Source organism: Dermacentor andersoni, chromosome 2, assembly GCF_023375885.2.
Source record: "Dermacentor andersoni chromosome 2, qqDerAnde1_hic_scaffold, whole genome shotgun sequence".
Classification (NCBI taxonomy): domain Eukaryota; kingdom Metazoa; phylum Arthropoda; class Arachnida; order Ixodida; family Ixodidae; genus Dermacentor; species Dermacentor andersoni.
Window position 1 is genome coordinate 21,199,722 of NC_092815.1, and position 17,272 is coordinate 21,216,993.

At 45.2% G+C, this 17,272-nt stretch overlaps 2 protein-coding genes across 2 annotated transcripts in view; both read right to left on the reverse strand.

Annotated features, from left to right (window-relative positions):
- Positions 1-949: 949 nt before the first annotated feature.
- Positions 950-14,402, reverse strand: LOC140216077 (high affinity cAMP-specific and IBMX-insensitive 3',5'-cyclic phosphodiesterase 8A-like). The gene is made up of 5 exons (XM_072286361.1): positions 14,277-14,402; positions 12,609-12,834; positions 12,253-12,405; positions 10,010-10,139; positions 950-1,186 (listed from the first exon to the last, which is right to left on the reverse strand). The coding sequence occupies exons 2-5, from the start codon at positions 12,795-12,797 to the stop codon at positions 1,095-1,097; spliced, it is 564 nt and encodes a 187-aa protein (XP_072142462.1). The 5' UTR covers positions 12,798-12,834; positions 14,277-14,402; the 3' UTR covers positions 950-1,094.
- Positions 14,403-15,289: 887 nt separating this feature from the next.
- LOC126542765 (high affinity cAMP-specific and IBMX-insensitive 3',5'-cyclic phosphodiesterase 8B-like) overlaps positions 15,290-17,272 on the reverse strand; it is a 36,116-nt gene continuing 34,133 nt past the window's right edge. The window contains exon 14 of the mRNA XM_072286114.1: positions 15,290-15,640. Coding sequence (XP_072142215.1) covers positions 15,316-15,640 — 325 coding nt within the window. The 3' untranslated portion in view covers positions 15,290-15,315. The remainder of the gene's footprint in view (positions 15,641-17,272) is intronic.

Below are 17,272 nucleotides of genomic sequence, written 5' to 3' on the forward strand. Positions count from 1 at the left end.
GATTGATTGAAAACTTTAATATTCCACCGAGCTGGGGTGCCCGCCTCTTAACCTACATGTAGGTAGGGGGGGAGGACAATGCTTGTATAGCCTCTGCATAACGAGGGGGATGAACCATTGCATTTTCTTTATTTCTTTTTTTTCTGCTTAGGAGGGTACGAGCCATTACTGATGGTAATTTCTGCCCACGGACGGATGCGAAAATGCCGACAACCGGGCGGCCAACAGCTTCGCTGTAAGATCATTTCCTTCCTCCATGGTTCCCTCCTCCAAGTATGGAAAGCAGCGGCAACACACAATAACATCCTTTTGCACAAATACGTGTGCTCTCTGCTGCTGCCGGTGCTCCTTATCACGCCAGCGTTGACCGCGAGGGCTCGAGGTCATCGAATGAAGTCTCATGTGCGTCTTTGGGCCCATGGCACGTACCCCACCTGTTTATTAGTAGGCGAACGTCTACTACAATTTGTACGGCTCATAGAACTACGACTCATAGCTATGCGTCGAGAAATAATGGAAGCAGGCTTTTTTCACACTGTTAGGTTGCCTTTCACAAGATGGTTGACCTCCAAATCACAGCACCATTCAGCCGATGGTATAAGCTTGCAAACAGTGCAGATGTAGTAAGGAAGAAATGGTGGCGAATATTGCGACATCAGCTCATGCACTGCTGCTTTATTTCCACTTATAGGGCGACGTCCGCCACCACGTGTGGTTCGAACGAGATGTGCGGGGTAGCACACTTGCATAGTCTCGCACACCCCTTATTCTTCAGCAGAGATCCGCCACACGAGCCACAAGCCGGCAGCGATAGCCTAAGAATAGCTTGAAAAAGCTTCAGGCGCAGTACACCGCACTTGATATTAAGATAAAAAGTAGGACCACATTGACCTGCGTTTCTTTCTTTGTTTCTTTTTTAATGAATTGGTTCAAGGCGCTGCACTTCTGAGAGAACCAGGTCCCGTAATCTACAAACCGTGTTTAACAGTCACGAGACGAGGAGGCGCTCAGCCCGCGGTGCCTTTTGCAAGCCTTGCGAGTGCGACCGAAGTCTGTCGTGCACGCTCGACGAGTCAGCCGCGAAGTGCTTGCGATTAGTTCGCTGCACGGCTGTCCTTGTCCTTGTCGTTCCAGTAGTCATAATTCTGCTCAACGTACTCCATCAGTTCGGGAATCTCGCCGAAGTCTGCGTGTATCGAGGTCATAATTATTGTAAGTGTAAGCATAACTGTTTTCGAACGACACACAATGTGATGCCGGACAAGAAATGTTCTCAATAAAACAAAATATTCACAAACTTGCGCACTTGTATAAGCTAAGAAGGGCTCTGAACCAAAGTAGAGAGAACTTTTCTCTCTAGAAACACTGCGCGGGATAATAATTTTCTAAAATCAGAAAACATTATTGCAAACTTATAAAAAGGACCGTTTAATGTTCTTGTTTTTCTAGTTGTTTCAAAGCGAAGCTCTCTTTGCGAACCATCCCGGATTTTCCTGACCGTGGGTGCTGCTGGCTAGGTGCCCGTTGCTGGTACTCAACCTATAGTTCTCCAGCAGCCGGATGCTTTAAATACTAGGCCGCAATCGCACGTATGCTTCTTGGTGGCAACGCCAACTAGCTATTTGAGATGATCGCCTTTTGTTGATAACGATTATTTTCCTACTATGACACGTACCCACAACGGGGTATTGGCCAAGAAGCGAGCGGTAGATTAAGGGTTCGGCAGCATGTTGCACTCCTGTAACGCGTCAAGGCGAAATCTTGCTGCGCATGTGGTAATGCATTAAGCTGTACGATCGGAGAGGTCAGACTTCTTGCAACACATAATGAGCCGCAGTGTGAAGTAAACGTATGGCGATGTAGGCCGACCTCCTCAACGGCACATGGGCGCACCTAATGCACTACTAAACGTCCTTTCTTTCGTTCTTTCTTTCGTTTCTTCATTAATATTCAGTCATTGCATATTTGCTTGCTTACGGGAGTATGAGCCATTCCTGATTACGTCTTTTTTGTCTCACTGGACTAGACGCCGCTTTTTAACGTGACAGCGTTAAGGGCCTCGTGTGGCAGAAAATCCGGCATAGGAGTCCCGCGTCCCGCGTCGACCGTCCTGCGAGCGATAGATCACTCCGAACCACGCATACCCAACCACGGATGCCCTCCGTGCAGCGTGAAGACGCAACTGAACTAATTGAATTTCTCAAAGTAAAATGCGTCAGTAAAATCGTAAAGTACGACTTGCACAACCTAAAGACATGATAGCGTCAGATTGTAATTTGAATATACGAGAAAACATAATTCTACTGCGCGGAAAATCAAACACAAACTCCTTTTCTAGCGTAAATTTCAACTATTCATACAGCGGCGCGCCCGGTTCCTTGCAACACCATCCAGATGGCGCTCGCGTCCGCGCATCCGCGGCCCACGCAAGAGGCCGCGTTTCTACCAAAAAGCTCACCTTCGTGTATAGCGTTCGCCGCCAGCGTTTCCCGGTAAACACTACGGTTACATAAGCTGTAGTTGCCGGGAAGCGTGATAAGCAGTCAGTGATCTTCATATGCTGCCGTGTCTTAAAGGCGAAGCTTAAGCGTCCCCCAAATTTTTTCGGGTACAAGCCATTGCAACGAGCCCTTTAAGGCTAAAGGCAGCAAAGAAAGAAACGATGAGCCAATTAAGGCTTTCGCCTTAATAAGTGAAGAAATACAAGGCAATAAAGAGTTGTCAAACTGCGCAGCATGAGTACAGCAGCACGATGCTCCAACCATTAGGCCGCAATGGCACGTATACTTCTGTATTGCCAACGCCAAGAACGCAGTAATGAAGTGAGAAAATTTATAGTATCCTACTAACCACGTCGAGAAAGTTCGCTTTTTATTGCTTAAACGTTTTTTTTTTTTTTTTGTATTTTAGATTCGGCGCAATCGCTTCAGAGTGCACACGGTGTCCAAGGGAGAAGCGCATGACACGGTGGACAGGCACATGACCTCGCAGAAATATTGTGCAACAGGTCGCGCGGTGATCTCTTAATTTCGTTGTACTCCACTGTATTTGTGCGCCACGTTCGAAGCTATTCGCTATGGCGTAACAATTTCCTTCACCGATGTGTGCTTCACCGATCCATTGTCACTGATCCCGAACTGTACAACTTATGCAGGAATTTGGGACATCGACTTTAGTTCGCCTGTTCCGCCACGACGCGTCACTCGGAACATTGTACTCGTCCTGTTAGCGCTGGTTGCATCCCTTCAATGTTTCCTTTGTGGAGACTGTTTTCATCGCTGAGTCTTAATTCGCGACTCACCCCTATGCATTGGTTTCACTGCATTGTCCAAGTGCCCTGTGCGTTCACGGCAAAGTTCTGCTTCATCAGGAGTTCGAGGTGATTTCCCATTACTAACTTCAAAACTCACATCTACTGACTCGTTTTATTTATTTATTTATTTATTTATTTATTTATTTATTTATTCATTCATTGCATGTAGAACATATTCATCTCTTCTCCGGTGGCTGACGATCGCATAAAACGCACATGTCCTTGAAATATTGCTTCACTGCAGAGTTTTGCTACAAAACTGTCTTTCGAACCAACGCGACATTGCGGAGTGACGCGAAACTTGACATTGGCCAACAGTTCGTCGTAATGGTTACGTCACAGGCATAATTTGATCAATCGAATACGCATCATATTGACATCATTTTTCTACACACACAATATACAGAGCTTCAACGGATAAAGTGACCGGGCAACCAGAAGAGTGCCAGAATGCAGCTAGATTTGGCGCTTGAGGACGGGATGCCTTACAAGTTACATCAGTGGAGCGATTTGAGCACGTTATGAAATGTTCCACAGCATTCAGTTTTTTTAAAACAATAGATGGCGCTAGCCGCCGATGTCCCAAATCCCTAGGCATGCTAGTCATATTAGGTGGATGACATGATAACAAATTGAACCATGAACTAATAGTTCAACAGTAAGTCGATATTACCCTAGCATCCCAGGCACTAAGCAACCGCGTCAAAAACTTCATTCCTAAATTGTCCCTTATGCGGGTTATCGCGCAAGTATAAGACAAGCATCCGGACCTATCTAGTTGGTAAGGCGACACTTTCAATGAAGCAGCCCAGAAGACGGGACAGGTCACTGTCGCATGCGCGCATGCAGGCACGCACGCACATTGGTCTTTGGGTGTGCGTGCGCGCCACTCGCATGGCCCGTTATTGGTGCTCTCCTCTTTTAAATAAAAACAAACGAAAATTGCTATGACAGCCTTCGCCACCTCCTCCTGCAACTACAGCCTCTGCGACGTGTACAGGTTGCCGCACAGGTACAACCCGTACAGGTTCAGGCACAAGTCTAAAGTTACCTGTACAGGTAACCCGTACAGGTACAAGTGTAAAGACTGCATAGCCCAGTGTTTTTAAATGTTGCATAGCTTGCATATAGACGATAGTTGACAAAAAGTGTAAGGCCATAATTCCATAGAATGTCTATAGGCTGGTCTACAGGAAATTTGTATAGTTTGCCTATAAACCACAGTCGTCAAAAAGCGTAAGGTCAGAAGCCCCTAGACAGTCTATAGTATGGTTTATATTTATCGATAACCTATAGCCATTCTGTACACATTTGTCTATAGACCTTTTATGGATAGTAGAAGAGTGAATTAGCATCTCTATAGACAGCCTATATATAGCCTATAGACATTTTGTAGACAAGTGTGAAAGAGATGCAAGGTCCCAATCAAACGTCATCGGACATATTAGGCAATACGGTTGAGCACTTATCGACATTTGAGCGCCTTGAGCGCCATTTGAGCGCCGTTGAGCGCCTTCTGATCGGCGTTTGCTCGCTTGCTGACAAAGGCGACGGCGGCCGCAGGCACGGCTCAAACAGCCTCTATTTCGGCCGCCACGGTGAGCAGTAAGTGGATAGAAAGGCGTTGGCCAAAGCTGCAGAGGCAGTTTAAGTATAACTTTCGTTTATCCGTTCTGTTTGCTCTGTAATCGATTGCTTGCAAGCTTATCGGCTGAACGCGACGAATGAAGCAGCCTGGTGTTTGCTTTCACCGTTTATATTCTAATATTCTAGTCTTTACAGCGGTTGATTTCTACGACAGTTAAAGCCGTGCGCTTGCTTTGGCCGTAATTAACTGTATAGCCTTATAGGGTAATAGGTGTGTGTTTGCGCGTAGAAAATGCCTATTTGCCACCTGCTCCGACCACGGTGGTACGTTCGGACCGCGTAATTCTTGTCGTCAGCGATGATTAGATAATTTGGAAATTGTTGTCTTATTACTTACAACGCAGATTAGCATATATTTAGTATACGTTTTGTCCAGAGGCAATTTATTGATGTTTATTTGCGCTCTGTTATTTTCACGTTTCTCTTTTCTCCTAATTCCTTGTCTCATTTCCAATACTGTAGTAAATCTTTTGTGCAACATTCCATATTTTAGTTTTAACCATGAATCCACTCCTGCATGACCCGAGGAGGGCCTGTAGTATTGTAAATAAAAAATGTATTCGCGTATTGGATGGGCCAAAATTCTGCAAGTGGCTGTGCGATCGCTCTCCTTTTGTTTGTTTCCCAGTGCAGGAATAAAAACTCACGGTGCCCGCCTATTATTCCACGTTCGACTCCGCTGTTATGCAAAGTTATAGAAAGTTGGCATGGAAAGTTTTTGTTATGGAAAGTTATGGAAGTTGCTGGAGTAAATCGCGTTTGCATGGAGGGGACGTAGTGCTGACTTGCATGCCTATCGAAGCTAGACATATACACCGTGATATTTTAGGCCAGTGGTGGGGCGGCAACGCTCTGTTGTTGCTGCAGGTGATGTTTTTTTTTTTTTCATTTCATTTATTGAAGCCTTAAAGGCCCGGAGGCATTACATAAGGCGGGGGCAAACAAAGTGTGAGGAACTCTTCATCACGCTAAAGAGGGAAAAGAGGAAGAGAAGATAGACGAAGAATAGAAAAGGAAACAACGCTCAGGAGGGAACCGAGCAAGCAGTACTACCATCAAAATCACTGTAAAGAAACCATAAAATAGAACAAAATACATACTACATAAATACTATTAAAAACATATTATGCGTGAGAACGAATCACTAACAATTAATTACTTAAAAGGGGTCAATAAGCAAATGCATTTGAGACAAACCATTCTAGGTGTAGTGGATTGTTAGTTTCTCACGGAAAGTCGTGTGGTCGGCGGAAGAGACAATACAGTCGGGCAGAGTGTTCCACAGCGCTATTGCATTTGGAAAAAAAGAATCCTTCATCGAAGACGTTCGGCACTGAATGTGCGTGATTGGACAGCTGTGGTTGAGGCGGGGAGAGATTCTAGGCGGGGGTTGTAGTCGAGGGTGTCTGGCTATTTGGTGATAGTAGTAAGAGTGAAGCATGCAGAGACGCGAGATGATACGACATGATTGAAGACTGGGAAGATCGAGTGTGCGTTTTAGTTCAGTTATGCTGGTTTTACTTGAGTAGTTTGACATGATAAAGCGTGCAGCACGATTCTGAATGGCTTCTAATTCGTAGGTGAGATATGCTTGCGAGGGGTGCCAGATAGCTGATGCGTACTCCAGTTTCGGCCGAACGTATGTCTGATATGCAAGTTTTTTTATAGCGGGCGATGCAGATTTCAGATTGCGACGCAAGAAACCAAGTGTGCGCGAGGCGTTTGCGCATATTGTTTCAATGTGAGTAACCCATGATAATGATGATGTCAAGTGAGCACCTAGATACTTATAGCAGTCTGTTCGTGGTATTTTAGTTGAGCTTATGTGGTACGCGTAATTTGTAATGCTGCGCTTACGTGAAAAGGACATACATTGGCACTTATTAAGGTTAAGAGGCATGAACCATTTTTCACACCATGAAACGATAGTGTCTATGTCTTCTTGTAAGTCAATGGAATCACCAGGGTTATGGATGGCGTTGTAAATGACGCAGTCATCAGCAAAAGGACGAAGTCTAGTTTTTGTGTTACATGGCAGGTCATTGATATAGACTAAAAATAACAGCGGGGATAAGCCTGCTCCCTGGGGGACACCGGATGTAACATCCGAAAGGTGTGAGTCGTGAGAGTTAGCGGATGTGTATTGTACGCGTCCTTTTAAGAAATGTTCGATCCAAGTAATCAGTGATGGGGGATTTCTAGAGTAGATAATTTGACAAGTAGGTGATTGTGAGGGACGCGGTCGAAGGCCTTCGAAAAGTCTAAGAATATGGCGTCAATTTTTAGGTGATCGTCCATGTGTTGTAAGATTTCATCGGTGAATTCAGAGAGCTGAGTTTCGCAGGATAATAGTTTTCTAAAACCATGCTGATATGAATAGAAGAAGTTAATTGATTCAAGGTAGTGCATTAGATTGGTTGCTATGATATGTTCCAGCAGTTTAGAGGGGATACTGGTTAGAGAAATTGGACGATAGTTACATGCTTTTGATCGATCACCAGATTTATGGACGGGAATGATTTGAGCCTTTTTCCAATCGTGGGGAACTTCACCAGTACTGATTGATTGCTGGAAAAGTAAGCTAAGTATTGCGCTTGACAGGGAACTGGTGTTCTTAAGTAATCTGCTGCTGATTTGATCGCAACCAGCCGAGGAGGATAATTTTAGAGCCTGTATTAGCCCAGCTATTCCATCAGCGTTAATCTGGATATCGGGCATTGTGGACAGCGAGTGGCATGGTAATTCGTCAGAACTGAAGTTTATAGCAGGGGAAAATACTGATGTGAAGAAATAGTTAAGGGCTGTAACACATTTTTCAGTGTCAATTAGTACATTGTCGTCGTCTGATAGTTGTAGCTGAGTCTGGCGCTTAGGCGGGGAGATAATCTGAAAGAATTTACGAGGGTTCGACTGAAGGATTGATAAGAGGTCAGTTGAAAAAAATTTGTTTTTGGAAGCTTTCAATTCCTTGATGTATTTTTTGACGCTTAGTTCGTACCTATCCCAAGCTCTGTGGTTATTAGTTAACTTTGCTTTCCGATAATGGCGTTTTTTCTTATTAAGTAGACGTTTTAGGTGTTGCGTAAACCACTGGTTATTTTTGTCGGTATTTATAAGGATAGCAGGGATATATAGGTTTTTTAAGTTTAGCATAGTGTTTTTATATAATTCCAAATTGGCGTTGACCGAGCGAGCAGAGTATGACTGTCGAAAATCTTCGTAGAAGAGTGCAAGTTCGCGGTTAAATGCGTCGAAGTTAGCTTTCTTGTAATCAGTGATTAATTTTTGCGTTGGGGCTTTCTTTTTTAATGGCAATGAAATGCCGATATGAAGTACGTTGTGGTCGCTAAAGCCAGGGAGCGAAGTCAATTTTTTTATGTTTTCCGGGCTAGATGCTAATAAGAGATCCAGGGTGTTGTCGCCCCTAGTTGGGCATGTTATTGCTTGGTGGAGGTTAAAGTCTAGTGTTAATTCAAGAAACTGTTTGGGTTCACTACAGAGTGTTCTGTTGGGTAGTGAAAGTAGTGGACAATTGATGCTGGGATTATTAAAGTCTCCAAAAAGGAAGATAGGTGTAGCGGGCATATCTTTTTTATTTGTTCTAACGAGAGGCGTAAGAAATTGCAAAATGAGGGGTTACTATCTGGTGGACGGTAACAGATTCCAAACACTATTTTGCCAATTGTACTGTGCAGGCTTACCCATGTTAGTTCGATGTTGTCGTCGTGATTTATCAGGGATGATGGTAAACTGTCTTTAACGGCGATTAGTACACCTCCCCCTCGCCTATCATGCCGATCGCGTCGGTAAACTGTAAAGTTAGGGTAGGATGGAAAAACTTCGTGGTCGCCGACGTCCTTATTTAACCACGTTTCCGTTAGTAAAATCATATCGGCTGTGGTGTCGTCTATGAAGCTTTCGAGTTCGCCACGTTTTGGAATTATACTGCGGATGTTAGTGAAAATCACGCTAATGTTAAAAAAATGAATCAGGGCGGTTTTTGAATGAAGCAGGCACAGAATTTGTTTGTCACTGCGGCTGGTCAGATAAGGTATCAGTTGGAGCTGGCATTTGATTGCTGTTAGGTGTTGTGGTATGTTCAATGATTCTATCGGATGTAGTCTCATAAAAATAGCATCTGTCGCCTACATGCAGCTTGTCCAGGCTGAGCTTAAACGCGCATTTTTGGGGCTTGATAAATTTTAACAATTTTGAGCGTGCAAGGCGCGTACTTGGGGCAAAATCTTCTCTGACGGCAGAAGATGTGCCTTTCAGCTTACGCCCACATGCCAATATGTTTTCTTTCGTCTTGAAGTGGGCCAGTTTTACTACTATAGGGCGTTTTTTTTTTTTTGTTTCGGAGAATCTTCCAAGTCGGTGTGCACGCTCAATATCGCTGGCGTTCAATGTTAAACCAAGATTATTTTTGCATAGGTCTAGAATTTTGTTCTCTGAATCACTCCAAGGCTCTTTATCGGAATCGTCAATGACAAAGAAGAGCACGTTGGCTCGCCGCACACGGTTGTTGGCGTCAATGTTCGCGGCTTTCAGGGTAGTGATGTCGTGCTGTAGTCGGCCGATATTGTTAACAGCGGTTGAGGTGGTTGGATCTTGTTGGTCTGGAACCTGGAAGTCATTGCCGGCTATTGGCTATCCAATGCTGGTAGTAGAGCTTGTTGTGCTCACCTTGCGTAAAGGTGTGCATGACGAACGGTAGTAAATACGGGCACACCTCTCGCAGCTGAGGCGGGTGAAGCTCGGAAATGTGTCTCATCCCACGCATTCAACTCTGTCTCAGTTCTTGCAGTTCACGGCAAAGCACGTCTGCGTCTTTGCTATTCCACATTTTAAATAAGTAGTACTAAGCGGTTCGCGTCCTTTCGGCGAAACGTTGCTGCCGGCTCGCTTTCTATTCACAAGGCGTTCAGTGGTAGCGGGTCCGTGGCGGCCCCTGGTGCATGGTGTGCAGACTGCTCGCTGCAAAAGGTCTATGCGTGTCAGGATAGGCGCAATGCGAACAGTCAAGCGGTTTCTATGCGGGTACCTCACCTGACCAGGCACGGAACATCTGACGCACGAAGTAGCTTATGAAGCCAAGCTGCGAGGTGGATATCTTGCATGTGACGCGGTCGAAGGCAGGCATCACAACGGGCAGGCCTCGCCGCTTCTCCTCGTCCGTCTGCGCATGCGCGAGAATAGTAGGCCACGAGCACGACAACATATGCAACGAGCTTAGCGGACAAAGCTTCGACGCGGGTAGAATACACTGACACGCGAGACGGCGTGAGTATGAACCGCATGGCTCATTTCGCAACAATACCTTTTTAAGCACAGGTTGCAATTTGAAGGAATGGTCTTAACCTTTCTGCTGCGATAGAAAGCATGAGCACATTCCGGTATTGCACTGTTTTCCAAGTATAGCATGCCAAAATCCCAATAAGGAGGAGATGTCTTCAATGGAGCTAGACTTTTACTCTCTAAATACATCTTTGCATATGAAAAAAACCATGTAAGGTTCATGTAAGAAGAAAGAGGACACAGGACGCGCGCTGATTACTACCGTACGATTTTCATTATCAGAAGAACAAACAGCATGAATTCTTTCCGACAAAAAGCCAAATCAATGCACCTTCAAATGGTCTTTCCCGTGTTTTACCTGAACGCTATTTGCTCCTGGGGTAGCCTTGTTCTTGCCGACTCAAGTGTACGACATACTCCACAGTCGTTGAAATCCCAAGGCAATGTTAGGTAAAATAAGTCAGGTGTTCGCTTACAGCTCTTACAGATTTTTGTTTAAATCGGGGCGCTATGCGCTGCCATTGTGTACGACGATACTTCTTCGATTTACCCGTTCTCATCGTAAAAATAAGTCCGAAGCCCTCATGCTTTGCTCGAGCGACTGTAATACGATGGATTTATCAGTCTATATAATTCGATAATTTGTTTCAAATCGATTAATGATAAATTTAGGACATTTGGGGCAAATCTAACTGCAGTAGCGGTTGGTCACACACGCTGCAAAAATGGCCCATGTCATTTACCATAAACCGTCGATTGGACCTTTTTCCATCGATACGAAATGTTCCCGCGCTTTTCAGCTTCTTGAGCGCTTTTCTTCTGATCCCCGTGGAATGCAACAAGCCTTGCGTCACGTTCCTCTAAGCGCTCACGTCATCTCCATCGCCTTTGAGCTGCGGCCACACTAATATATGCTGACGAGCCTATAGTCTTTCCCTGACTGAAACATCGACTTGCCACCTTGTTCTGTCATCTTCATACCAGCGAAACGGTCCTCGCTTTTCTCAAGTGTTTCTACCCCCATGCGACGACGTTTTGCGGCCCGCATACCAGCCAGTCCGGCCTCACATTGCCCCAAGAGTTTCGACAGTACGGCTTCACCATTTGGACTCGGAGATGCGCTGTTTCTCCTCCACCGTCATATTATAACGGTGCCAGCGTGTTCGTTGCAGTCATTATAACGACAGGGCGAGACTACAGTAGCGCAAACTAGTCGAGCGAAACCGTGCAGAGCATGCAGGGGCTTTGTCTCGATAAATAAACCCCTTTCCACACTGCCACGGGGTGCTGCACAGAATGGGAATTCACAATAACATCTTGCTGTGCTTAGTTAGTGCATGTCTGTTAGCATTATTTATTTATTTATTTACTTATTTATTGATTTATTTATTTATACATACTGCAGCCTCAATGAGGCTATTGCAGGAGTGGGATGAACAACAACCATACAAACATTTATAAAGAAGCTTGCGTGAATTGTTTTTGTGGTAGTGAACGTATTTTCCCGGTAATGAATTCCAGACTTCAATTGTCGATGGAAAAGGAGGACGTAACTGCACGTAACTGTAGACATCGCTGTACATCTCCGCTGTATCCTTTCCGCATCGCGCCGTTTATTATGTTGTTTTGATTTCTTCAAGCGCACTTGCGCCCATGTATACGTACACCTTCAGGGGAAGCAGACATTAAACTCGGTTGGTAGATTGCGCTCGTCTTCTCAAGATGTCCTTGTGTGGCATTTTTTTTTTTTTTTTACTTTTATCACGCAGGCTAGCTATAGGGTGATTTTTCATGACGACGCTGCTGTTCGTACCCCACTTCGTTCACGGCCAAACACACCCTTCCCTAAACAGCCAAATGCTAAATTTTTATCTGTATAGCTATCGCATTAAAATTTCAGTTCTGAACTTCACAACGTGAACACAATAGTCTGATGCAACTCAGACACTAAAGAAGCTCGTCAATGACCACCGTAATAAATATTACTTGTATACCTGGGCGCAATACTCTTCGGCGATTCGCTGCGCCCACTGGATGCACAGGTGAATGGGCCGCGCCGGGTTGGACACGTCAGAGCATTTGATGAGCATTCGTTTGATGAGGATGATGTTCTCGGAGGAGCGCAGCATGTTATCGTCTTCGTTATCCTGCACAGTGAATCGAGATGTGTAAAGGCCTTGAAAAATCTGCGTTCATGATAGCCACGGCGAGACACTACTGTTCAGTAGTGCAAGTTATCGAGCTGAGTAACATAGTATTTCGAAGCGACAAACGATTACTTGGGACACTAACACTGAACCTGTATTGGAAGTAGTACATCGCACTGTATTACGAAGGCGTGCCTAGCTACCTCAGCCTCAAATGTCGCGTCGCCTTGGAGAGGTTTCTGGAAGGCATTGAGGAACTTGGAAAGGTGCTCGAAGTGCTTGGTCATCTCAGTGGCCAGTACCATGTCGATGATGGACGCTCGCACCATGCGGTATGTGTCACGGTCCAGCTTGTGAAAAATGTTCACCTTTTCGTCCGACAGCGTCAGCATGAACGCGATCGCTGCGTGGTGGCTCTCCAGCACAGAGCTGCGAACAAAGAGCTTCGTAAAGACGCGCTCTCTGTCTTTGTTACATTTTGAAGTGGTCGAGGGAAATTTATTAGATAGAAACAATATGATTCCATCACTGGCAAAAGAATTAGTAGGGTTATTGGACGTTTATTTTTGACTTAAGATACGCCTAAGTACGCCATATCTCACAGCCAAGTCGTGCCGAAAGCACGACCTGACTGTGAGATATGGCGTACAGGGGGACTCCGGATTAATTTTGACCACCTGGAGTTCTTGGGTACCCGGGAATCATGCACCTAATGCGCGGTACACGGGCCTTTTTGCATTTCGCCCCTGTCGGAATGCGGCCGCCGCGGCTGGTGTCCGACCTCGTCGCTGCAGCGAAACGCCATAGCCGCTAATTAAGCCACTACAGCGAGTTATTGAATAGCCTGCACAGCATGACAGGAAAAGCGAAAATGATACAAAAAAGGAAAGCAAAAACAGGCCGAATGACTGTATAAACCATGTGAGCGGCAAGAGATGAATGATCCTACTCAAATCACCTTGCGCTTGGAATGCTAATTAACTGGGTTCTAATGGGTCCCGAAGCTGCAATGCGAGATGTTAAAGAGACGGAAATGTCTGCACAGGTTCGCACTCCGTAGGTTCGTTCATACGTACGCCTCCACTGCCTGATGGCATCCACAAACCTAATTTGTCAGAATGAGCGATTCACCTCCAATGCATTTGCAGTTGAAGACATGTCTCTGGGCACACTCGCCAAGAAGTGAGCACTGCGGGCACGTGCGTGGCTAAGCCCTTTCCTACAGCTCCTGCTAAGAAAATTCCGAAAGGGTTTCGAGGTAAATTCAATCGAAATTTCTTCATAACTTCCGCAGCGGCAAGTAAATGCAAGCATGATTTTTTTTTTATCCCTAATCGATGTAGGCATTTTACTCAGAATCTGTATTATATGTACCGCTCCAACGAGCGACCGAACTTCGTCGTCACGTAACTTCGACCCCTCTTTCTCCGAAATGTCAATTTCTGCAAACACACAGTGTAAAGGGGTAAGAGTTGGTTTCCGTTCTATTATGTCCCGGTCCTTTCCACGGCCTCTACATTCACTACGCCCTCTGTTGACAAACGGTGGCAGCTCCACCTTGAAAAAGAAAGGTTCACTCGATGAGAAGATCTCGGTGGGCTAGTCTGTTGATTACTGTTGTAGCGCACTTGTGGACACGTGCACGCACACGAGACAAACTCCAGGTGCCAGCCCGCCTTCCCGAAGCACATGCTTCAACCTCACTCTCAATTGAAGTGGCTAATCGTAATGCTAAGCATGCTCACTTACTGCTGGCAAAAATTATTTCTGCCAAATTTATTTCTAGACTGTTCAGAGGGCGCCACTCTCCGTGTATCAAGTAACATCACCGCTCATGTACCGCGCTATTAGTTACGACAAAGAAGGCGCACCGGTCATTGTAGAGTATTGCAAGCTCGTGGTCAGAGTTGGAGAGGAACTGGCTCGACTTTCCGGGGTGGTCGATGTCATGTATCACTGCCGATATAAGACATATGGCCTCGTCCAGTGGGTCGAATATGTCCTGCAAACAGCCGGGACGCGCGCTTCGTTCGCCTGTGGTCTGGCTGCCACAGTACAGCAGAACTGCTAGAACACTTTTTCACTGAGAACCAGCATCAAAAGGCACAACAGGTCGTGCGCCGTTTACAGACAGCGCACCCTGTATGGCGGTGAAGCTGCTCTGAAAGAAAAAAAAAACTATGACCATGCGTAAGAATCGTGGTGTCATTGCTAGTGCAATCTTATTCTTTAATGAAGAGGCTTTAATTTGAGGCCAACTCCAATTGCCGTATCCAACGCAAGTAAAAGGCAGGAATTCCCTCTATAAGCAACCGTTCAACCGATTTTCCTAAAATTGTACATATACTAAATATGTTAATATACCTGCTATATCAGCAGTTTAATGCTGGCAAGTTAATGGACTTGCTACAGAACTCAGTAGAGCCGAGGCCCTATATAAAAGATCTGTTCCCAGAGCTCGATGCGGGTTAGTGGTAGCCAAGTGACAGTATTTCTGTTTCACATATTTGGATTGCGAGGAAAAGTGACAAAGCGTCCCGTTAATGTAGTTTGCAATCGTGTCGCATGTATAGAAATTTCATTTATTTACTGCTAACAAAGGCATCGTTTTATTAACATTAGTTGCAGTGCACACAAGCACTGCACTGCAATTAATGCAAGGCTGCAGCAACGCTACAGATCGTGAGCATTAATATCTAAAGTAATGTTTCTGTACATGTTTTTCTCTGGCGCTACACTCACTTTCCGAGTTCAATATTTCTCGTGTAGTTGCAACAAATTAATTTATCAGCATGTCAATTTATTTGAATGTCTACGATTTAAGTGAGGGCATGCAGGACGTATAGCTTCCCTGTGGTATTTGCCATGATAGCGCATGTAAAGCACAGTGTTTTATTTCTCAGTAAAAGCTTAGTACGAAATGAAAGTGCCGATTGAACCATTCAGTATTCGACAAAAGTTCACTTGGTACGAAGCTTGATCGTAATAACCGAGTAAAACGCAGGGAACTAAATAAAGGAGCCCTGTCAGGTGACACGCCTTTTTCCGCAGCTTGAGCAGGAAGTAGGCAGTGGCCTGCATGACGTCACCGGCGTGCGTTGAGTTGTGGTACGGGTTGTCCAGGTAGTGAGACTCCATAAGTTTCAGCCAGTTGCGAATGGTGGCGTCGTCGGTGTCCAAGCTCACGTGCACGTTCATCTTTGAGAACAGTGACATGCCCAACCAGATGAGCGGCCTGCAAAAAAACAAAGGTCGCTTCATTTCTGCCCATTTACGAATCCCAGCTATGCATTCGTATTATTTATAGCGCTTGTAGATAAATAAACCCTTGAAGAGAGAAAAAATGTAGCACTTTCGCCCCATACGCGAAGCATTGATTGCGAGGGCAAATTATTGGACAGCAGCTTTGCGAAGTGAGGTTAGCAGTTTTATCGGGTGCATAAGCTGCTATAAATATTCGCTTACCAACCTGCACGCTGTCACGCACGCACAGGCAAACACGAACACACCTCAATAAGTGACCGCGGATACTAGCTGTCAGAACGCTGGCGTGATGAAGAGCGGCAGCGGCGGCGAGCGAATTCCTTTTCGTATTGCCTCTCACCTCAATGCGAGCTTGGAGCGCGAAAACACAGCACACACGAAGCCATCAGCTTATTTCACTAGATGGAAATCGCACCTACACGTAACAAAAGAGCAAAGGAAGGGTCCAATCATTGCACATGGCGCTCCGCCATCCTTCACAGATTTGTAGCACAATTGCTGAATAAGGTAGTCAAATCAATCATTTCTTGATGTAATAGTTCTGCGGAAGCCCACAAGGTGGAGAGAGGTAATTAATAAGGGGGTAAATGAGGCATCCACTCAATCGTACCAATTCCTACAAAGCAAACCCGTGCGGGTTCCTTGAAAAAAAAAGCCTCGCATTTAAAGAAAAATTCGTCCTGTTCCGGGACTCGAAACAGGAACCACCGCCTTTCCGGTAAAGCCGCTCTATCATATGAGCTAACCAGGAGGCTAGCAGATGGCAGGGCGAAGTCGAACTTCTCAACAATTTGAAGCAAAGGCAAGAATTTGACTTAATAGTTCTGCGGAAGCCCACAAGGTGGAGAGAGGTAATTAATAAATGGAAAATGAGACATACTCCAATGGTAGCAATTGCTACAAAGGAAATCCATGCGGGTTCCTCGAAAGAAAAGCTTCGCAGTTGAAAAATTTGTTCTCGCCCGGGACTCGAAACCGGGGCCAGCGCCTCTCTGGGGCAGCCGTTGTACCAATTTTCTTCAACTGCGAGTCTTTTTTTTTTGTTGTTGTTGTTTTTTTGAGCAACCCGTATGGGTTTCCTTTGTAGCAATTGCTACGATTGTGTGGATGTCTCATTTTCCCTTTATCAACCATTTCTTGATCAAAGCGATCGACGATGTGCTTTCGCGGTTATCGCTTGCCTTTTCGATGCAGTTATCTTCATGAATTACTTAGCATTTCTCTTATCTGTGCTTCTCCAGGACACATGTGCTGTCGTATAAAGGCATGCATTGGCATCTTCTACAGCCATCCGCAAGCATGCCTGACCCAACCGTTGCCTGCTAATGCGCCCGGTGCTCCCTCAGCTTTCTCAACCATAAGCTAATCTTCGTATGGCGCTGTGCCCATGCTAGACTGCTTTTGGAAAAGTTTGTTATTGTTTGTAATGATGTAAAAACAGCGTTAAAAACAATATCTGCATTCATACAGCACGGTTCAGCGTCAACAAAATTAGGTGAACCAGATATATTCCGATAAGAAACTCGTAAGCTCAACGCTAAAAAATTAGATACCAATAAAACGGGTGAAATTTCCCTGGAAGAAATGTGTTCACAAAAAAAGA